This window comes from Amblyraja radiata, chromosome 10 (genome assembly GCF_010909765.2).
Source record: "Amblyraja radiata isolate CabotCenter1 chromosome 10, sAmbRad1.1.pri, whole genome shotgun sequence".
NCBI classification, from domain to species: domain Eukaryota; kingdom Metazoa; phylum Chordata; class Chondrichthyes; order Rajiformes; family Rajidae; genus Amblyraja; species Amblyraja radiata.
Genome location: NC_045965.1, coordinates 10,492,099 through 10,515,540, shown reverse-complemented (window position 1 = coordinate 10,515,540; position 23,442 = coordinate 10,492,099). Strand labels below are relative to the sequence as shown.

Genomic DNA, 23,442 nt, shown 5'->3' with positions numbered 1-23,442 from the left:
TTTCCTATCCACGTACATGTCCAAATGAGGGCAGCACAGTGGCACAATGGTAGAGTTGCTGCCTCTCAGCGACAGAGACCCAGGTTCGATCCTGACCACGGGTGCTGTCTGTAGGGAGTTTGTATGTTCTCCCTGTGAACATGTGGGCTTTCCCCATGGTGCTCTGGTTTCCTCCCACACTCCAAAGACGTACAGGTTTGGAGGTTAATTGGCTTCTGTACATTGTCCCTAGTGTGAAGGATAGAACTAGTGTACGGGGTGATTGCTGGTCGGAGCTGACTCAGTGGGCCGAAGGCCCTGTTTCCGTGCTGTATCCCTAAAGTCTAAAATAAATGTTGTTATTGAATCTGCCTGTCTACTCCTCTGACTGCTTTATCATTTATCTATCAGCCTCTTTTAGGATAGCTTTACTTGGGTAATTTCATACGGATTTAAAATACTTTTGCATGTTATATCTTTCAGGAAGGTGCATCTGCGAGAAAAGCTCAAACTCCTGCTGTCCAGCCCATCACACGACCAGGTAAAACAAAAACTCTTTATTTGTCCATGAGCGAGTGTGTGCCAGGATGTTCCTGCTGCACATTTTGTTTTTGGTTTCAGTGATATGGCATGGAAACAGGCCATTCGGCCCAATTAATCTATGGTGACCATTGATCAGCTGTTAACACTAGTTAACTTATTCCCATGTAGAACCATACACAAAGCGCTGGAGTAACCCAGCAGGTCAGGCAGCATCTCTGGAGAACATGGATAAATGAAGTATTGGGTCGAGACCCTTCTTCAGTCTGAAGAAGAGTCTTGGCCCAAAACATCACCTATCCATAGATAGACAGAAAATGTTGGAGTAACTCTGCGGGTCAGACAGTATCTCTGGAGAAAAGGAATAGGTGATGTTTCGGGTTGAGACCCTCCTTCAAACTGAGAGTCAGGGGAAAGGGAAACGAGAGGTATAGACGGTGATATAGAGAAGATATAGACCAAGTGGATGAAAGATATGCAAAACAGTAACGATGATAAAAGAAGCAGGCCATTGTTAGCTGTGGCCAAGGCGAAAATGAGTTACAGACGATGAGACTCACCAAGACGCTTTGAAGCTGAGTCACCTTTCCATGAGTCACCTTCTCCAGCGATGTTGCCTAATTTGCTGAGTTACTCCGGCACTTTGTTTTTATATGTTATCCCATGTTTGATGCTAGGAACGACAATAAAATAAGATTTCAATGAACATTTTGTAACAGAACGGAAACATAGAATCTTCACCAAGTAGGAACATGGCACAAAATAATTCAGCACCAAAAAGATATGCTGTCAAGATATTCAACTGGAAATTAGTAGTTTGGCATCAGTCGGTCTGCTATCGTTTAGCCTCCCTGTATCCGTCATCATTAATACCCCATAAGCCCACAAGGCAACAAAGTAAAAGGAAAAAAAATGCATACATTACCCTGGCCATTTGAGGAATTAAGAAACACCTCGTTATATTTGGGTTTAGATTTATTACAGTCACGTGTACTCAAGGTATTATGCTGCCATTGACCTGATAACTGTGTTAAGAGTTCCACGATGTTCATATGCCAATATCAGTATAGATTCAGTTTTGGTTTGAGGTACAGTGAAAATCTTTGTTTTGCTTGCTATCCCAACAAATCGGTTAATGCTACACATAAATACAATCAAGTCAACCTCGAGTACAATAAATAGAGCAATAGGGAAGATACAGAGTGCAGAATATAGTTCTCAATGTTGTAGCGCATCAGTTCCAGAGACAAAGTCCAATGTCCTCAATGGGGTACAGGTGAATCGGACAGTGCCCAAGCTTTGGAAGGATCTTTCGGAAGCCTGATAACAGATGGGAAGAAACTGTTCCTGAGTCTGGTGGTGCGCACTTTCAAGCTTCTGTACCTTCAGCCAGATAGAAGCGGGGAGAAGGAGGAATGACCAGGGTGGGACAAGGTATGAAGCATCTTCGTAATGCTAAAACAATTGGAGGCACAAGAGACTGCAGATGCTGGAACCTTGAGCAAACCACAAAGTGCTGGTGGAACCCAATAGGTCATGCAGCATCAGTCTGGAGAAGGATCCTGCCTGAAACGTTGGCCGGCCATTCCATCCACAGATGTTGCATAACCCGCCGAGTCCCTCTAGAACTTTGTGTCTGTTGAGAATAGTATTCTTTAATGTAATTAATATTTCTCTTTGTCCCATCACTTGGATTGCTGACAGTTTCTAATAAATTGTAGAAGTAAGGATGATGAGACAAAATGGGGCAAAGACAAGCGTTTAAACCCAATTTGCTAAGTGCATCGCTGTTTTTCTTTCATCTTAATGCCTAAACATCAATCTCAGCAAACAACTGGTAATCAATGACCAAGAAGTTACAGTTCTTTGGGACAGAGAATTATGACAGTTGCATGGCATTCCATGGAGTGAATCAACGTGGAAACAGGCCCTTCGGCCCTTGTTGCTCATGCCGACCAAGATGCTCCTTTACACTAGTTCCATCTGCCCATCTTTGTCCCATATCCTTCTAAACCTTTCCTATCCACGAAGCTGGTCAAATACCTTTTAAATGTTATAGTACCTGCCTCAACCATCTCCTCTCCAGCTCATTCCATATACCCACCAGCTTCTGTGTTCAAATGTTGCCCCCCAGGTTTCTATTGAACCTTTCTTCCCTCACCATAAACCTTTGAGTCAAGTTTGAGTCAAGAAACTTTTCCTTGTCCCAAATTAATCCCAAATTTCAGACTAAAATTTCATCTAGCATCAACTCATTCAATTTGTTTCACAATATCAGATGTTTGAGATGACTACATTGTTTTATGGGGAATGTAGACTGAAGACATCCCTCTCATTCCAGCAATCAGAAGCTGAGCTAAACTGCCTTCCCTTGAGTGAGGAGATAAACCTGTACTCAGAACAGGTGTAGTCTCATCGAACCCCATATATTTGAATGTTGTATTTTAATCCAGGTATTATAAAATTCTAACATATCAATTGCTTTCCCAATTTCCTCCTGTGGCCAACTTTCTGTTTCATGTATCACAATGCCCAGTTCCCCCTTAAATGCCAATTTTCCAAGTCTTCTGCCTATTCTTATACCGAATGCAATAACTTAATATTTCTTCACGTGTTATTTCTCATGTATTTAGCCTGTTTATTTCAGATTCAGATTCAGATTCAGATTCAATTTTAATTGTCATTGTCAGTGTACAGTACAGAGACAACGAAATGCATTAGACAACGAAATGCATTCACTTTGTGTCCTCGGAATGCACCATTTGCCACAAATAGTGTATTGCGCGCTAGCTCGGTAGATTGCACGGAGTCCTCTCGACAGTCACAATCATGTAGTCAAAAAGTGTGGAAACAGGCCCTTCAGCCCAACTTGCACACACCAGCAATATGTCCCATCTACATAGTCCCACCTCGCTGTGTTTGACCATTATCCCTCTAAACCTGTCCTATCCATGTACTCATCAGAGTATTGAGTATAGAATGTGGGAGGTCTTGTTGCAGTTGTATAAGATGTTGGTGAAGCCGTATTCTGGATATTATGTTCAGTTTTGGGTACCATGTTATAGGAAAGTTGTTGTCAAGCTGGAAAAGGTACAGAGTAGGTTTACGAGGATGTTGCCAGGACTAGAGAGTCTGAGCTATAGGGAGAGGTTGAGTAGGCTGGGACTCTATTCCTTGGAGCGCAGGAGGATGAGGGATGATCTTATGGAGGTATATAAAATCATGAGAGGAATAGATCGGGTAGATGCACAGAGTCTCTTGCCCAGAGTAGAGGAATCGAGGACCAGAAGACATAGGTTTAAGTTGAAAGGACAAAGATTTAATAGGAATCTGATGGGTAACCTCTTCACACAAAGGGTGGTGGGTGTATGGAACGAGCTGGCAGACAAGGTAGTTGAGGCAGGGACTATCCCAACATTTGTTGGCCTGCGGCCTACAACATCTGGAAGCCTACAACAATTAGGAGGTGGCCGATTTGGGAGCTCCGGGTGTGCTCGACTTGTCCCGACGTCGGCGTTCCGACCAGACAGTAGCGACGACTACGGAGGGTCAGGGCCCCGACCACGGGTGAACAAGGGCGGAGGAGGACTGTCTGAACTGTATTGCCTTCCACCACAGTGAAGAATGCTGTAGTGGATGTCTGTTGAATTGTGTTGTGCATTGTGTCCTTTTTTAATTGTAACGCTGCATGGTAAATTACATTTCACTACACCTTATGGTGCATGTGATAAATAAATTTGAACTTGAACTTTGTGTGGAAAAATTACCCCTCAGGTTCCTATTAAATCTTTCCCCTGCACCTTCAGCCATGTCCTCTGGTTCTCGATTCTTCTGGACATGAGACTCTGTGCGTCTACCCGATTTATTCCTCTTAGGATTTTGTTAACTCATTCACTCAGTCATTAATATGGAATGTGAATGGTTCACTTTATTGTTCCCCAGTTAAACCTGCCACTGTGGAAGGTATTTGTTTAGTTCAACTGTTTTCATTTCAATAACCAATGCTCGGGAGGTGCTAATGTGTTATCCCCATAACTCTGGATTTTGGGGAACAACGTCTTGTGAAGCACTTGACTGAATAGTTATTGAAAACTGAATGCAATTTGTTCTACTTTCCCACCACTGCAGATGGTTGCTTTATTTCACGACCTTCTGTTTAACTGATCTATTATTTATTGATCCACTGAAGAACTCATTCAAGTCGCTGAGTTATATTTAAAAAAAATACACTGCACGTTTGATTAACTAGCAGCTGATTTACCAGCTTACAAGTTGACTCCTTCAAAGGCCATGCAGTTGGTTTAAAAAGGCCTGCACTTCTCGCAGGATAATGATCCAGCCTTCAGAGAACTTTCACTTGCTGAGCCTCTATACTGTCATGTCACCCTTTCTCTGAGCTTCGGTTTGGATTACTATAAACATTTTAAGGCTGTCATGTTTTACTTACAAAGCCTATAGAGAATCAATTTATAAGCAAGGATCTCAGCCAGGTGAAGGGAGCTACTAAATCCAACTGGATAAGGTTCTGACAGGCTTGGAACTGTACTATTCAGGGTATTGTTAAATCAGCCAAAATAAAATAGCTGACAAGCCTGCAAGTATTTTGTAAAGAGTGGTGATAGCAGACTTGTTTTGTGCAACAGTCTACCAGCAGTGCTGTCATTGATGAACAGCTGTAGAGGTTGAGTGAATTTTACATATTGTAAAAAAATATTTTCTATTCTTAGTTATAGTCACAGAGTTATACAGCGTGGAAACAGGTCCTTCGGCCCAACTTGCCCACACCGATCAACGTGACCCATTTGCACTGCGTCTGGCTCCTATCTCTCCAAACCTGTCCAATTCATGTACCTGTCTAAATTTTTGTTAAACGTTGCAACAGTACGTGCCTCAACTATCTCCTCCGTCCTCCGGCAGCTCGTTCCATCCACCCACCACCCTTTGTGTGACAATATTACCCCTCAGGTTCCTATTAAATCTGTCCTCCCTCATCTTAAACCTATGTCCTCTGGTTCTCGATTCTTCTACTCTGGGCTAGAGACTCTGTGCAACTACTCAATCTATTCCTCTCATGATTTTGTACACAGTTGGTTTGAATGTTTTTAATAGTCATTTTCTTACAAAAAAAAGTAATGTTAAATGTTGTTATGCACCATGTCATAGGTTGAGATACATTTACACACTTAAGGCAACTAGTTGTTGGGCAGAACACAAAGTGCTGGAGTAACTCAGTGGGTTAGATGGTATCTGTGGAGGAAGTGAATAGGTGATGTTTCATTGGACGAACCTTTAAAGTCTCCTATCCGTTCCCTGCCCAGATGCTTTCTGACCAGATGAGTTACTCCCAAGTTTTTGTTCCACACAAGATTCTTGTGTTGCTGGAGTAATCCATCAGTTGAGGAAGCATTTGCGCTGGAATTTCAGTTTCTAGTGTCACCAATAGTTGATGTTTTAATACAGTTTCACCTCATTTTGTGTGCAGTAGCAGGATGACCCAAATACTGTAGCCCTTTCCTACAGAGTCTTTGAAGACATGACTTAAAATAAAATCTTGAAATGACACAAAATGCTGGAGTAACTCAGCGGGTGAGGCAGCATCTCTGGAGAACATGGATAGGTGACGTTTCGAGCCGGGACCTTTCCGCAGACCAACTGCAGATGCTGGTTCAATAAACAAGCATTTGCGGTTCCTTGTTTCTGCATATAATTGTGAATCTTAGAGTGTGCCATTTTGTGGTCACACCTTGCTCTGGAACATCAGTGAGTTGAAGACATTCCAGAGGGTGCCTTCCATCACCTTTATTTGCCAGCAGCAGTTTCTGCTTTCTTTCCCAGCAGATGTTTCAATTTCTATTCCTGAAGAACAGCCTATGACATATGGCATGGAATTATGTGGCTATTTGGGCCAAACTTTTTGGCAAGTAACTCACTATCTTTCTTGGCAAAGATGTTTTTTCTCGGGAGATGGTGCTTCCACAGTACAACTGTGGGGCAAGGGCGTCACATGCCCCAAGAGCACCCTGGTGGGTTGACCAAGTTCTGAGTCAAGACTGGTTAGGTCCAGGGTCAAGTACAATATGATGAGCAAGCCTCTCCTGCCCAACGTCAAACATCGATACCAACTCTCACTTGTCATTTAAAACCTTTGAGATAGAGTAGAGTTGCTGCCATACAGTGCCAGAGAGCCGTTTCAATCCTGACTACAGATGCTGTCTGTATGCAGTTTGTATGCTTTCCCAGTGACCGCGTAGGGGTTACTCTGAGTCATATGGTCATAAGGAATAGTAGAATTAGGCCATTCTGCCCATCTAGTCTACTCTGCCATTCAATCATGGTCGATCTATCTCTCCCTCATAAACCCATTCATCTGCCTTCTCCTCATAACCTCTGACACCTTTAATAGAGCAAATAGGACTTGATGTTTCAATCCCTGGAGTAAGTCGGCACTCTTGATATTGGCAGTGGGATTGGAGTGGTGAAAGGTAGGGTAGATACGTCATCGGGGTCTTCAGGTGGGCACTCTCCTTCTTTGACGTTTCATTGTTAAGCCCAAAACGTCTCCAGAGGGCTCAACGGTGATACCTGGCGTCCCAGTTACACCCCTCAGTTCCATACCCTCCAAAGCCAATTACTGCTTTCTTCTGCTGAATTTGATAATTACTTGATTGCTTGTTGGAGGGAGCGACCCCTCACCCCCATTTTCTTTAATAGACTGGTCGTAGAATTAGCAACAAATCCCCTGCATCCCTCTTCTACAGGGAAAATCTTGGTCTTCCAGCCATTCTGGGCAGCTTCAGTTGCCAGTTCAGAATACTTGGTCTTTTTCCACTCATAAACATCTTCAACACCATCTTCCCATGGAACGGTCAATTCCACAACTTGGCTGTTGTGGAACCACAGGACCATGTCTGGCCGGAGTGTTGTAGCCACGATGTCTGGGGGAAACACAAAGCTTTTTTTCCAAGTCCACGTCCATTTTCCAACCCCGAGCAGGCTGCAGAATGCTTGCATTCATTGATGTTACCTGGTGCTCTGGAGGTTGGCCTGCTGGTACAAATGTTGTGAAGTGGACATTTCCTGACGATGTTTGTGGGGAAGCATTTGTGGTGGTTCGCCTCTGTTCCAGGATTAATGCCAGCTGTCTGAGAACTTGGTTATGCCGCCAAGTGTAATGCCCTTGGGCGAGACTCGTAGTGCATCCTGTTAAAATTGCCTTGGTGATGCAGGTGCTTGGCAAGGGGAGCAAGCGGGGTCTTCTCTGAAACATTGCTTCAGGTTCTGGGGTGAGGGCAGAATGTCATAAGTGGCTGTGATGACAAAACTTAGCCGAGATCTCTCCATTTGCCAGATGTCACGCCAGCTGAGTTTCCTCTTTTCCAGGCTCTCCCAGTTAGTCCATTGGCTTGCTTGGCCCTGAGACGGCCTTGGCGTGTTGCTCTGCTTCCTCCTGTCCAAGCCACTGTTTCACATGTGTGCTGATCATTCTTTCCAGCTTTTCCACTTTGTTGATGGGGATTCCACACACTGTTAAAGGCCACACGAGTCTTGATAGTATACCAAACTGGAAGCTTGAGTTTTCCTGTTAGCAAGGTCTTGTTGATGCGAGCTATGTGCGTGATGGTATCCTTTTTTGAGTGTTCAAACTGCTCGGTGTCCTTGAGCTTTGCATCATACCATCGGCCCAAGCTCTTCACTGGCACTTCTGAAACAGTTGGAACAGGTATTCCGTCAATATGAAGTCTTTGATCCTTGACTTGACCTTTGACAATGGAGATGCTTCTGCACTTACTGGGTTTCATCTTCATCCTTGCCCATGTGATGTTTTGATGACGTTTTTCCCGAAGTCTCTTGGTGTAGGGGACTGTTGTCGTTAGTGCTGTTGTTACATCGTCCATATAGGCTCTCATAGGTGGTAACCGCTGACCACACTGTAGCCGTTTTGAGGCTCTGACAATGAGCTTCATTGCCATAGTGAAGTCCAATGGGGCACCCCGCCATGATGCCTACTTCCAGTGGTTGCCATGCTGTGGTAAAGTCTGATGTTGTGGGATAAAATTGCAGATCCTGGAAGTAGTTTTACTAATCAAGAATCTATCTATCTCTGCTATAAAAATATCCACACTTGGCCTCTTCAGCCTTCTGTGGCAAAGAATTCCACAGATTCACCACCCTCTGACAAAATAAATTTCACCTCATTTCCTTCCTAAAAGAACGTCTTTTAGTTCTGAGGCTATGACCTCTAGTTCTGGACTCTCCCTCTAATGGAAACATCCTCTCCACATCCACTCTATCCAAGCCTTTCACAATTCTGTATGTTTCAATGAGGTCTCCCCTCATTCTTCTAAACTCCAGCGAGTACAAACGCTCATCATAGGTTAACCTACTCATTCCTGGTGCTTTGGTTTCCTCCCACATTCCAAAAATATCAAGGCTTGTTGGTTAATTGGCTTATGTAAACTGCAAATTGTCCCTAGTATGTGGGAGAGTGCTTGTATATGGGGTGATCATTGGTTGGCGTGGCCGAAGGGCTATTTCCACACTGTATCTCTAGAGTCTAAAGAAGACAAATATCTGGCCGTATTACATGTGGCCTTCAGATCATTTAATCTGGCCAAGAGGATTTGTAGAATCTTAACGTCAGACTGTATGGATTTTATTGATCCATCCTTATGGATAAGGCAGCAAATCTGTGAACCTTTTCGGAGAAGAAGCATTTTCACCCTGTTCCGTCCGTAGAGTGCTCTTTGCATTGGAAGATGACTTTGAAGGTTTCAAGGCAATGGGTGATGTTTGCTGTCTCTTTATCTTCCCTTCAGTCTCCCGCACATCTTTGGCTTGTGCAGGTTTATAAATTAATTGGCCTGTGTAAATTGGGAGGAAGCCGGAGCAACCATCACGTTCGCAGGAAGAACATGTAAACTCCAGCAGCCGAGGTCAAGGTTGAACCAGGTTTCTGGTGCGGTGAGGCAGCAGCTCTACCAGTCGCACCACTGTGCCGCCCTGGTTGAGAGTCAATGTAGGCCCTTTCACATTTGTTTGACGCTTTCTGTTATAGCAATAAATCTGCAGACAGATCATAATTCATGATGTGGGAAATCTGACGTGAAGAAGAATAATAGAAGTTCCATTCTTTCATAGGCAGTGAGATCTCCAAACAAGCGTTTTCATAAAGATACAGGACCACTTTCTGGAGCCATCAAATGCGCCTCGTATGTTAACCCAATCTTCCCCGGGATCATTTTCGTAAACCTCCTCGGGACCCTATCCAAACCCAGCACATCCTTCCTCAGATTTGGTTCCGAAAACTGCTCACACTATTCCAACTGTGGTCTGACCAGTAACCTATAAAGCCTCAGCATTACATCCTTGCTTTCAGTTCTTCAAGTCAAGTCTAATCCAATCCCTAGTATAACAACTTTAATTTGCTCTGCTTTTGCATTAGTTTTGAGTCCTGATTTTGAAAACTATAATTTGAGTATCTAGGCCCTTGTAATAAAAATCTTTCAACAAAAGAATCATTGAAGAGTTTTGTCTGGGAACGGCACAATCATTAACTGTGGAATCCAACAACTGAAGGTCATTGTTTAATCCACACACAAGCTGGAAAACTCAATGTGGATAAACAGGATTCTATTTTGCTTATTAAGTGTAGGTGGAGTGTTGGCAAATCTTCAGTTACTGAAGGCAACAGCTTAAAAGAGCAGAAGAGAATCAAATAAGTGTGAAGAAATGTCACTGCCTTAAGCTGTCAGCCAAAGCAGAGGGTTTTAGTGCATCAGCCTCAATACCAGAGATATTTTGGATATTTTGTTTTGCTCACATTTGCATATGAGCTGTAAAGGTCTCCGCATTTGGATTTGTTTTGAGTTTCACTTAATTTTTTTGAATATTTGCCTTTTATGGTGAAGATGCAAGTTTTTGTTTAAGATATTTTGTTCAAAGTAATTTTTAACACAGAATTATTTAACATATTTATCCAAAAACAACATGTTGGATGAATTTGGCAAGCCAGCCAGCAACTGTGGGGGGGGGGGGGGGGGGGGAAGGAGAGACCCATTTTTGGGTTGGTATCTTTCTTCAGACCACACTTCTTGAATCTCAGGAAGTAGTCCGACCCAAACAGCCATCTGTCCTTTGCCCTCTACAGATCCAACCTGCAGATCCACTGTAGAATGCATCCAATCATGATGCATCACATCTTGGTTTAGCAACAGCTCTGCCCAAGTCCGCAATAAATTTCAGAGAGTTGTGGATGTACCTCTCAGAAATTTCAGAGAGTTGTGGATGTGTCCATCACACACACCAGACATCCCACCATTGACTCCATCTACACTTCACGCTGCCTCAGAAAAAGCAGCCAGCGGTCCTCTCATAAACTAAAGATGTGATTCACAATAAGAATTGGTACAGTTTCTTATTGTCACGTGTACCAAGATACATTGAAAAACCTTGTTTGCATGTTACCAAATCATACCATAAAATCAAGTACATGGGTACACAAGTAAACAGGTCATGCAAAGAGAAAAATATCAGAGTGCAGAAAATAGTGTTATGTTACAATTACAGAAAAAGTGCAGATAAAAAAAACATGCAAGGTCCACAATGAGTTATATTGGGAGATCGGTTTGGCTTATGTTTGGCTTATGAGAGGACTATTCGGTAGTCTGATAACTGGGGAAGAAGCCGTTCTTGAGTCTGGTGGTACGCGCTTTAAGGCGTCTGTATTTTCTGCCCAAAGAGGAGAGAAGAGGGAATAACCTTGATTATGTTGGCTGCTTTCCCGAGGCAGTGTGAAGTGTAGCTGGAGTTGATGGTGGGAGGCAGGCTGGTCTGCGTGACGGACTGGGCGACATCCACAACTCCGCAATGTCTTGCAGTTTTGGGCAGAGCTGTTGCCGAACCAAGCTGATGTATCCCAATTGGAAGCTTGATAAGGAGCACTTGCAGCAGTTGGTAAGAGTCCTTTGAGACATCTGAACTTCATCACTCTTCTGATACACCAATACCAATGCTGCCTGGCCTGTAACATTTAGTTTCTTGCTCAAGATTCCAGCATGTGCAGTCTCCTGTGACTATTTAAAGCATTGCCAAAAAGCAGAAGAATTCCTATAAGCTGTTCTGTATCTCTGTATACGGCACCCTTGAATGAAGTAAAAGAGATGCAGATTCTCCCGTGAGATATTTGATCATTTGAGATTGGGAACTAATTATTAAAATCGGACCTCATTTTATGTAAACTGTTATTTAGAAGTTTTGAATGAGTGACGGAAAAGCTAAGGAATGCAAAGAAGTGGTTTGCAAAATATACTAGGAAATTAAGTATTTTGGATGCACGTTAATGGTTTCTATTTAGGTACGCAATGTAACAAAATCTTTTTTTCACCAACAGTTTCACAAGCAAGACCGCCACCAAATCAAAAGAAGGGTAAGAGGCATGATTCTGCAGTTGTATTTTTTTTAACTCTATGTTCGAGGAAAATATTTACCGCTGCAGCCCAGGGATATTTGATAAAGTTTCACTGGGGCAGTATAGTTATGAAGAGGAAGCTCTTATAACTTGGCCAGACTGACCAAGATGCCCCATCTAAGCTGATCCCACTTGCCCATGTTTGGCCCATATCGCTCCAAACCTTTGCCATCCACATACCCGTCCAAGTGTCTTTTAAATGTTACCTCCTCTTGTAGCTTGTTCCATATACCCAGCACCCTCTAAGTGAAAAATGTTGCCCCTCGGGTTCGTTTTACATCTTACCCCTCTCACCTTAAACAAATATATCCTCTTGTTTTTGATTCCCCCTATCCTGGGTAAAATACTTTGTGGATTCACCCTATCTATTCCCCTCATAAACATCTATAAGATAAATCCTCAGCCTCATATGTCCAAGGAATAGAGTCCCTGTCTGCCCAATCTCTCCCTAGTGCTCAGCTTCTCAAGTCTTGGCAACATCCTCATAAACCTTCTCTGCACTCTTTTTATGTTGAAGTAAAATACTCTTGTGCTGATATGTTAAATCCCCAACCTTTATTAGATATTGGAAAGGTTAAAAAATCTATCTCTTCCTTCCAGGCTCTCGAACTCCTATCATTATCATTCCTGCAGCTACCACCTCTTTAATTACCATGCTGAATGCAAAGGATCTTTTACAGGACTTAAAGTAAGTAGTGGAATCAATTGTGTGGTTTGGTGAGTTCTTGACGTTGGTATGAAGTAAATGCTGTCCATGAAAATTGTGAAAGGATGATTGAGTCTGTATCTGCATGGGCTACTTGTGCAGGATTTCACACATAGTAGATGCCTTTTCCTTGAATGAATTGCACTAAATGGGGAAGGAAACCCCAAAACCAGTATTTATAGGATTACCCAGATCGTTACTTTTATATAATTCAATAATCCCTTAATGAATACATGCCAAAAATGAGCACCTGATTTCAAGTATTTTGTTTCACATGACAAAGTAAAGTGTGTTCATCACTTCACAATCTTCGAGCAGAGTCAATTAAGAAATTAAATGATGTGAATGTGATAAATGTTTAAGCTATATCATTGAGCATGTTACAGTGATCTTACTGGGAAGGAAGGAACAACAATTTAAATGTGGCACAGTCACTTGCTGGAACTAGCAATGTGTCTAGTAAATGACGATTGTGGATTAAAATTGCCACAGGGTTGAATGTCCAATCAGAAAGGGATGGGTTGCAGTGACTGGTAAGAAATCTTGCAGAATTTGTGTATTCGCTAATAAAAATGGTGTATTTTATTCAGTGTGTGTGTGACGTTTTAGATAGACACATGCAATGGCAGTGAATGGAGGGATGTGGATTATGTGCAAGCAGATGAGATTAGTTTGTTTTAGCGTCATGTTCGGCACGGTCACTGTGGGCTGAAGGGCCCTATTCCTGTGCTGTTCTGTGCTATGTTCTCTGGTATGGGTCACAATGGCTTGTGGACAATTTTGCAGAATTTGTGTATTCTCTAACGAAATGGTGTACTTAGCTCACATGTGTGTGACCTTTTAGATGGGCACATGGATGTATCTGGAATGGAGGGCTATGGATCATGTACAGGCAGATGAGATGAGTTTGTCTTGGCATCATGTTCAGCACAGACATTGTGGGCTGAAGGGCCTGTTTCTGTGCGATACTCTTCTATGTTCTAATATTCATTTTTAACAAATCAAAATTATCTGAATATATGCTTTATGTCCTGGCTCATATAAAGCTTAATCATGTGAAATACTTTACAAACAGTATTTATAATTTGGTATATACAAGTACATTCATAATTGTATGGAATTATTTAGGAGCATCTTTAAATCAAGAATGGGGAAATTTTACAGTCTTCAATTAAATTATAGTAAAACTCCAAAAATCAGACACCATCTGGACTTTGGCAGGAAAGAATGGAAAATGCTGGTTTAAACCGAAGATAGACACAAAACGCTGGAGTAATTCAGCATGTCAGACAGCATCTCTGGAGAAAAGGAATAGAAGCCTGAAGAAGGGTCTCGACCCGAAAAAACTCCACCTATTCTTTTTCTCCAGAGGTGCAGTCTGACCCGCTGAGATACTCTAGCTTTTTGTGTCTACCATCTGGACTTTGGCAGTTCCAAACTAGCAGATTTTTCAGAATATTGGATATTACCGCGCTTGTTACACTGTGGTTTCATAATTTTCCCGTGAGTTGTTTGGGTTTAAAGGGACTGTGTCCTGTGAGTTTACAGGGAGTGCAGGCATGTGGCTCAGGTATTGAAAAGGGAGTGTGGAAATGGGGCCTGGGTTAGTTTAAAAGGATGTGTGGTGAGTTTCAAGTGAGAGTGAAACTGAACCCTGATGAGTGTAAAAGGATTGTAAGTAGCTTTCCACAGACAATGTCAAGGAAGCATGAGCACTGGACCCTGCCATGAAGTGAAGAATTGTAGCTCTTGAGCTTAAAGAGAGACCATGGAAAAAAAAACAGGTGAATCATCAGGACTTTCGATCAATAGAACAGAATATTATCAGAATTTTGTTAGAGTATTTTGAAGATATTTTTGAGCAACTGAGAATCATGATCACCTTTCCATTCTATACAGTGTCATTGAATTGCAGGTAAGTTTCTTAACCACTTATATTATACGAGACCGAGTGGGTCCCATCCCCTCAATGAGCGGTTGCGGGGGGGGGGGGGGGGGGGCCTGCGGCGTCACACACACACTAACACACTAACCACCTCCCCCCCCACACACAGACACACACACACTAACCACCACCCCCCACATACACACACACACACACTGACCACCCCCTACACACACACTAACCACCCCCCTTGATATTATATTAAAATTATTAATTAGCTCCTTTTACCCCATCCCCCGCCCTATCACACATGGCCCCCAACTCGCAGGCGCGGCTAGAGAGGGAGAGGGAGGGAGAGATGGCAGAGAGTGAGAGGGGCAGAGATAGAGAGAGAGGGGTAGAGAGAGAGAGAGAGAGAGGAGGCAGGGAGAGAGAGGGAGAGAGTGGCAGAGAGAGAGGGAGAGAGTGAGGATTAATGTATTTAGCCAGTTTTGTGAAATTCATTGCCACAGACAGCCGTGATGGCCAAATCATTGGGTATTTTCAAAGCGGAGATTAATAGGTTCGTGATTAGTAATCCAATCCAATCCAACTTTATTTGTTAAGCACTTTAAAACAACCATTGTTGACCAAAGTGCTGTACAGAAGAATAAACAAGGCATCATAAACAGACAACATAACAGCAAAGTGCTTTACATAAATTAAATAATAAGTTCCATTACAAACCATAGAAAAAGGTTTAAAAAAAAAAGAATAAAATGGACACAACACATTTTAAGAGTTCAACACAAACGTCCCCCCACAGCAGAATCAAAACTTTCCACTGTGGGGAAAGGCACCAGAAAGTTAAGTCCTCTTCCTCTGTGAGACACCCGAGGTCGGGGCCCATTTGTGGCCTTGCAGCCAGTCCGATGATTTTCAGAGCCCTCTTGCCGTGAAGATGGAACTTCGGCGTCGGGTGAAACATTCCTCAGCGGCTTGGAGAAGTCTGGAGCGGCTGCCTCCTCCCTGGGGACCGGGGCACTCGTAGTTCTCAGGCCGCGCCGGTTGTAGCTCCGACCCCGGCGAACTCAAACCCTGGCTCTGCGGCGCTCCAAATCCAGCGCCGCCCGCGGCCGGACGCCCGCAGCCCCAGCTCCGCGACGTTGGGATCGACAGCCACAGCGCTCCGGAGCTTACCGCACGGCGACTCGGTAAGGCTCCCTGTTGGTATCCCAGCGCTGCACCACCGCCGCCGAAGCTGTAGTCCCGGCCAGTCCCGACAGGAAACGCCGCTCCATTCTCGATGGTAGGCCGCGAGGACGGGGTGAAGAAGCAGCTTGGAGGAATGCTGCCTCTCCGACCAGGTAGGGGACTAAGAAATAAAGTTTCCCCCTTCCCCACCCCCACCCCCCCACATAGAAGACCTCCACTAACATTTTTTAACAGGACTTAAAATAAAATAAAATAAAAAAGAAGTAGAGACGGACTGCGGGCAGGCAGCCACACACAGACGGCGCCCACTCCCGCACATCCGCCATCTTGAAGTTATCCTTTAATGGACATTAGTAAGGGCGTCAAAGATTACCCAGAGAATAGGGTTGAGAGGGAAAGATGGATCAGCCATGATTAAATGGCGGAATTGACCTGATGGGCTGAATGGCCTAATTCAGTTGCTATGAGTTATGACTAGGTCTATGCTAATGACGGAGCACATGAAAGGTTGCAGAATTTATGAGAATGCTTATACATTTTGTGACATAAATGCATGTATTCCTTTGTTTGTATTCATGATGTGGAGCTCTCAAGTTTATTTTTATTGATATTTCTAAGCGTGCTTTCAAGACGACTAAACCCAGATGCAGTTCTCAAATGTTAAGTACAGCAAATTACACAAATTCTAAAAAGTAGCTTGTTTGTGTTTCTGCTATGGAATATAATTGCAGCAAGAAGCAGCATTATTTAATTGGGCTGATTTTAAGATTTTGCAACATAATGAAATATGTATCGTCCAATGTACTCGATTTGGAGAAGGCAAACAGACTTGTAGGGTATTACTAAATATATTGAAGAGGATCAGTGCAAAATAAAGACTTAAACCACTGAAGAGGTGATAATAATACTGCAGATACGTAGAATCCAAAATGTCCATTAAAGGATAAATGAAGGATGTTTTCCCATTAGTTTGTTTCTAATTGAGTGATTTTACTGCTCTAAATTTGGCTTTTAATCATTAATCTGAATTATTCATTGTTGTAACTGGTTCTTGTTGGCGTTGATTATAATCAGATGAATACTTACATTTTAAAACTATTAGTTTTTAAAAGGGAATATAATATAGAATATCTGAGGAACATTATTCATCGTGGAAATGGTGCATTACTCATAATCTCAAATAGTATGAAGAAACGAGGAACTGCAGACTATGCATTTTTTACAGATCAAATTATAAATTCTATAGAAAAGAAAGACGTAACTCATCAAGTCAGGCAGCATTTCTAGAGACCATCCTGGCTGAAGAAGAACCCGACCTAAAACATTGCCCATCCATATTCTCCATGTCTGCTACTATTGATTCCAGATGTATTTTTGGTATCACTTGCAATGCTCCAACTAAAAGCTTAAGCATATTTCACCATTCCCTGGTGGATCATTGAGGTTTCATGCATTTAGCAGATCAAGGTTTACAAACCCTTAAAAGATTAGAATCTGGGATTGTTGTAAATACTGTTTACTAATGTTACATTTTATAGACTGAGATTTTGAGTTAAAACCTGTTTCTCTGTGTCAATTTCCACCCACAACCTTCACAGAGGGGACCAATTAATTTCATTTACACCCAAGGGTGTCTTACTAGAGACAGGCCTGTGTATAGTGACCGACTGGCCCATCTGCCACAGGCAAAGGATGGTTTAAATGGACACGTTTGTCCTCTGCTGTCGAAGAATGTTGCTCTGCATGTAAATAAACATCATCTTTGGCACCGAGTTTGCACCGAGCTTTACCATTCCAATCAGTAAGCTCTAAAGTGGCTTTAATAAACCAGTGACGAAACTTCCATCTTTGAACAGAAAAGGAAGAATCTGTCTCTCCTGCCAGGTTGCCCACTTGGCTCTTACTCAATGTCCATTTTCAAAAGCCCAGTTATTTTTCATTCTAAACTGCTCTCTGTAATGCTTTTTAGATCTTCAATCGAAACTAAATTGAAGTAGTTAAGGTTGAAAAATCGCATTGCCTTGCCAATCTCTGCATCGTAACAAAAGGATCTTCATTTATACCGTACTTACAGTGCCCTTCGTAGTGTTCGGGACAAAAACCCATCATTTATTTATTTGCCTCTGTACTCCACAATTTGAGATTTGTTTTAGAAAAAAAAATCACATGTGGTTAATGTGCACGTTGTCAGATTTTATTAAAGGTTTTAATTAATGGGACACATGGCTTCACAGGTGTTTGTAATTGCTCAGGTGTGTTTAATTGCCTCCTTAATGCAGGTATTAGAGAGCTTATAGGGAGGACGAAGCAGCTATGTAGATGCTTCTTTTAAGAGAAGAGCAGAGAATTGTAAAGCAGTAGAAGTCATTGGACAGAACAAAAACAAATAGGATTGGGTTGAATAGCTGCAAAATGGAGTGTCATTTTGCTAGACTACCACTTTGGAGAAAACAATACAGCCTTTTAGGTTTGGGTTTGCCAGAGAAAGTTGGCAATTATTCTTCAAATGGTGTTACAATGTCTGACCATAGACAGACTCATTTTCTTTGAAGTGTGTAGAAAGGAATCGTGGATGCTGGTTTGTACTGATGCGAGACACAAAGTGCTGGAGTAACTCAACATGCCAGGCAATATCTCTGGAGAAAAAGGATGGGTGCATTTTGGGTTGGGACCTTTCTTCAGACTTCAGAAAGTTTCTTTGAAGGCATGTGCTTGGAATATGGTTTCATCAAGAATTGAATAGTTTGATTCAGGAAACAGGTAAATTAGTCTGTAGCCTCACCAGTAGGATTGAATGTTCACCTCTTTCGAACCCGAGAGCCATTTCTATAATCCTTCAGAATAATATTTTTTAAATAAAATTATTAAATTGTATGCCATGGATTTTTCATAATTCTTGAACGGATTGCAAACTCCACCAATTTATTTCAGGGCTTATTAGTTAGCACAGTTTATTAGAGTGCAGAGGAGATTTACTAGGATGTTGCCAGGACTCGAGGCCGAGAGCTATAGGGAGAGGTTGGGCAGTTTAGGACTCCATGGCGCGCAGGAGGATGAGGAGTGATCTTTTTTTTGAGGTGTATAAGATCATGAGGGGAATAAATATGGTGAATACACAGAGACTTTCACCCAGAGTAGGGGAGTCAAGAACCGGAGAAAATAGGTTTAATGTGAGAGAGGAAAGATTTAATGGGAACCTGAGGGGCAACATTTTGTTGGTGGTGGGTATATGGAATGAGCTGCCAGAGGAGGCGGCTGTTGGAGCGATCCCAGGCAAGGGATCAGCTCCGATGTTAAGTCCACGCCCCGCGGTGGGGCTCAAAGTCGGTGCCGAGCAAGAAATCTAGCTCCATCGATGTTAGGTTGCAGAGCGACCGGAGATACCATCCAGAAAACAATCGCATCTCCGGCAAGGTAAGAGACTGAAAAAAAAAAACCCGACCCCCACATAAAACAAACCAGCGCACATTTACACAAACTTTTAAAACACACTAAAAATTAAAAAAAGAAGAAAAAACAGAGACTGTTGGCGGGGCTGCTAATCGTGCGGTGCCCCTAGATTAACTTGAAACTTCTTTCAGAAGTTTGAAGTAATGCTCTTCCGACTGGCACCAACGATGGCTGCCACGGTGTACTGCTCCTTGCTGTATTGTATGTGTTTGTTCGTTTGTGTGGTCTGTGAACATCCCACAAAGATCATTTTCATTAACGTCAGACATACGGTACCTCCAAACATCATTCTGGATTTCTTTCACTTGCTGGATTATTTGGACGTATTCGTCGGCTGTGGCTGTGTTCGAGGTCTTGAGACGGAGGAGGACACGTGGGAAGTGCTCTGGAGCACTAACCCGATTCTGGGTACGAGGATTACGCACACGGCTCCTGAGTATATTCCTTGCAAAACTACATTCTCTCAACAACAAGTGGACGAACTGTAACTTCTGTGCCAGACAAACAAAGACTTCTCTCGATGAATATACAGACACTGTGACATCATATGTCAGCTTTTGTGAGGACACACTAGGGGTTATTTACAGTTTTACCAAAGCCAATTAACCTACAACTTTGGAGTGTGGGAAACTGAAGATCTCTGAGAAAACCCACGCAGGTCACGGAGAGAACATATAAATTCCGTACATACAAGCACCCGTAGTCAGGATTGATCCCGGGTCCCAGGCGCTGTAAGGCAGCAATTGTACCGCTGTGCCACCGTGCTGCCATGTTTGATTGGGGTTAAAATTTAATTGGGGTATGTATTGCCAAAAAATGAAATATTGCAATGGATCCCTGTTGTGCAAACAACCTTGTTTACTCATGCCATTTGCTTGCAATATTTTTGTCATATTCAGTTAAGAATGTATTTCTTTGATTAATTCATTGGACTTTTATTTTTGAAATACTGTCACCATCTGATAGAAGATGTATTTTCTCCGGAGATGCTGTCTGAACCACTGAGTTACTCCAGCACGCTGTGTCTATCTTCGGTATAAACCAGCACCCGCAGTTCCTTGCTACACAGAAGAACTGCGTTGGGAGGAACTGCAGATGCTGCTTTAAACCAAAGATCGACACAAAATGCTGGGGTAAACTCAGCAGGACAGGCAGCATCTCTGGAGAGATAGAATGGGTGATGTTTCGAAGAATCTCAACCAGAAACGTCACTCACTCCTTCTCCCAAAGATGCCCCCCCCCCCCATAGATGCTGCCTCACCCACTGAGTTACTCCTGCATCTTGCGTCCACACAAAATAACTAGTGGTTTAACTGGAACAAAATCCAGTATTCATAGCAGTGAACATTTGAGCAGAATACATTTGTTATCTAGAAATGTAGAATCAACTGTCTTAATGGTCCCGTGTTTAAGAAGGAACTGTAGATGCTGGAAAATCGAAGGTAGACAAAAATGCTGGAGAAACTCAGCGGGTGAGGCAGCATCTATGGAGCGAAGGAAATAGGCAACGTTTCAGGCCGAAACCCTTCTTCAGACTGATGTGGGGGGGTGGTGGGGGGGGGGGGGGCTGGAAGAAGAAAGGAAGATGAGGAGCCAGTTGTGCTGAGGGAGAGCTGAGAAGGGGAGGAGAAAGTAAGGACTACCTGAAATTAGAGAAGTCAATGTTCATACCGCTGGGGTGTAAACTGCCCAAGCGAAATATGAGGTGCTGCTCCTCCAATTTACGGTGGTCCTCACTCTGGTCATGGAGGAGGCCCAGGACAGAAAGGTCGGATTCGGAATGGGAGGGGGAGTTGAAGTGCCGAGCCACCGGTAGATCAGGTTGGATAATGCAAACTGTGCGGAGGTGTTGGGCGAAGCGATCGCCAAGCCTACGCTTGATCTCACCGATGTAGAGCAGCTGACATCTAGAGCAGCGGATGCAATAGATGAGGTTGGAGGAGGTGCAGGTTAACCTCTGGCGCACCTGGAAAGACTGCTTGGGTCCTTGAATGGAGTCAAGGGGGGAGGTAAAGCGACAAGTGTAGCATCTCTTGCGCTTGCAATGGTCTCGCGTTTACTCGGGTAGCAATGTATGAAGTGAAGAAACAAAGAAGCAAAGAAATGCAGATGCTGGTTAATACACAAAAGGACACTAAATGCTGGAGTAACTCAGCGGGTGAGGCAGCATCCCTGGAGAATATCAAGTTGAGATCCGTCTGTAATCTATTTGAGGGGAGGGGGTAGGGAGATAAGAAAGCTGGAAAAGGGAAGAGGCAGGACAAAGCGTGGCAGATAATAGGTGGCCGTAGATGAAGGGGGGGGGGGGGGGTTTCATGGGCAGATGGTTTAGAACAAAGCCCAGAGATGAGAAAGGAAGGAAGGTGTGTGGGGCGGGGGTGTGGGGTGTGAATGGAGGGAAGAAATAGATGGGCATCCCGGTGAGGCACAGGGAGGAAGGGGGGGGGGGGGGGGGGGGGGGGATGGAGAGAGGGGGGGGGGGGGGGGGTTGTTGAGGAGAAGGGGGTGGATGGATTAATGAGGGGTTCCCTGAAATTGGAAGTATTCATTGTTTCATGAAAAGAGGCTGGTTGAATTTGAAAGCAGAGGAAGATGAGTTGAGTCAGTCGAAAGTAGCAAGGAGCAGATTAAATAGGAGAACAGCCTATTTATCGGAAAAAACACGGTAAATATTACAATATATATATGACAATTTCGTCAAATCTCACTGCACCCTATCCTTATTGACCTTTGTTCAGGCCCTTGTCAGTCACTGTTGATCAAAGACTTGGGAAACAGTCATAACTTTTGAAATGGGATTACCATTTTATTGGCAGCATAATTAAGCAGCACATTATATAACCATACATCCGTGCGTGACTCTTCAGGACATAGACAAAGCAATATTGCAATATTGATTAGTTGAATGAAACTGTCCATATAACCAACCATTCGGTACAAATATTGGATTTGAAGTCTACTTATTTACTTAAGCGTGAACCACAATCAGTAAATTATGCTTGACTGACAGAAAATTGCCCAGAATCTATAGCATTTTATAAATTACAACAATTATAATGAATCTGTTATTAGAACAGCATGTCACCTCAATATGACAGTCGAGGTCAACATTGAGATATGTGTCAATAAATATAATGGTGCAACTGGATTGTACTGCTGTTCGGAATGAAAGTAATCTAGAAAATTAATTAAAATGGCATTGATAAATGGAACCAATACATGTCTTGGGGTTCAGAGAGAAAGTCAAGATGAATGTTGAGAATGTTTCAGATGTGTCGTTAAAAAATTAAAATGCAAAATAGGCTTCTCAATTAACCTTTTTTAATCAATACATTATTTAATATTGTTAGGCATTATATTGCAATTATTAAGAACTTTTTTTTGTTGAAGCTTTTGATATAGAGTATTACAAATTCACATCCACTGGAACATTTTTCTTGAGACAAAATACCGATTAATTCTCGAAACAAAAGCAGACGTTTGAATCATTTTTTTCATACACTAGATGGAATTTAACTGTTGAATTCTAAAAGCAGATTTTTGGAAAAGCTGCATAAGAAGAACTGGGAGATAACAGAAGATTGACATTTACTTTTAGTTTAGAGATAACAGGCCCCTCGGGCTAACAAGTCCGCACCGACCAGCGATCCCCGCACACTAACACAAGCATACGCACACTAGGGACAATTTACACTTATACCAAGTATACAAAGCCAAGCCAATTAACCTACAAATCTGTAAGTCTTTGGAGTGTGGGAGGAAACCGAATATCTTGGAGAAGACCCACGCAGGTCATGGGGAGAACGTACAAACTCCGTACTGACAAGTGCCCGTAGGCGGGATCGAACCTGTGTCTCTGGCGCTGTAAGGCAGCAACTCTACTGCTGCGTCTTTGTAATCTAGGTATTTTAATCATGTGATATAAAAACTTGTAATTTAATCAGTGAAATCAGAATTAGTGTAGGGAGGAACTGCAGATGCTGGTTTAAACTGAAGACAGGGACAAAAGTCAACACCCTTCTTCAGACAGAGTCAGGGGAAAGGGGAATGAGAGATATAAATGGTACTTAGCAGAAATGAATGGAAGGTATGCAAAAAGCACAGATAAATTGTTTGGCAACCGGGAATACTAGTGTATTCAAGATGTAAGATTTTGACTATTGCAGTAAATGAGATTGAAATGTGCAGTCAAATAAGTGAGGTATGGCCTCAGAGGAAAAG

The 23,442-nt window shown here is 42.8% G+C and overlaps 1 protein-coding gene across 1 annotated transcript in view; it reads left to right on the top strand.

Annotated features, from left to right (window-relative positions):
- The window catches only part of cdc73 (cell division cycle 73), a 275,800-nt gene that overhangs the window by 155,783 nt on the left and 96,575 nt on the right, over positions 1 to 23,442 (top strand). The window contains exons 11-13 of the mRNA XM_033027996.1: positions 463 to 520; positions 11,909 to 11,944; positions 12,587 to 12,674. Coding sequence (XP_032883887.1) covers positions 463 to 520; positions 11,909 to 11,944; positions 12,587 to 12,674 — 182 coding nt within the window. The remainder of the gene's footprint in view (positions 1 to 462; positions 521 to 11,908; positions 11,945 to 12,586; positions 12,675 to 23,442) is intronic.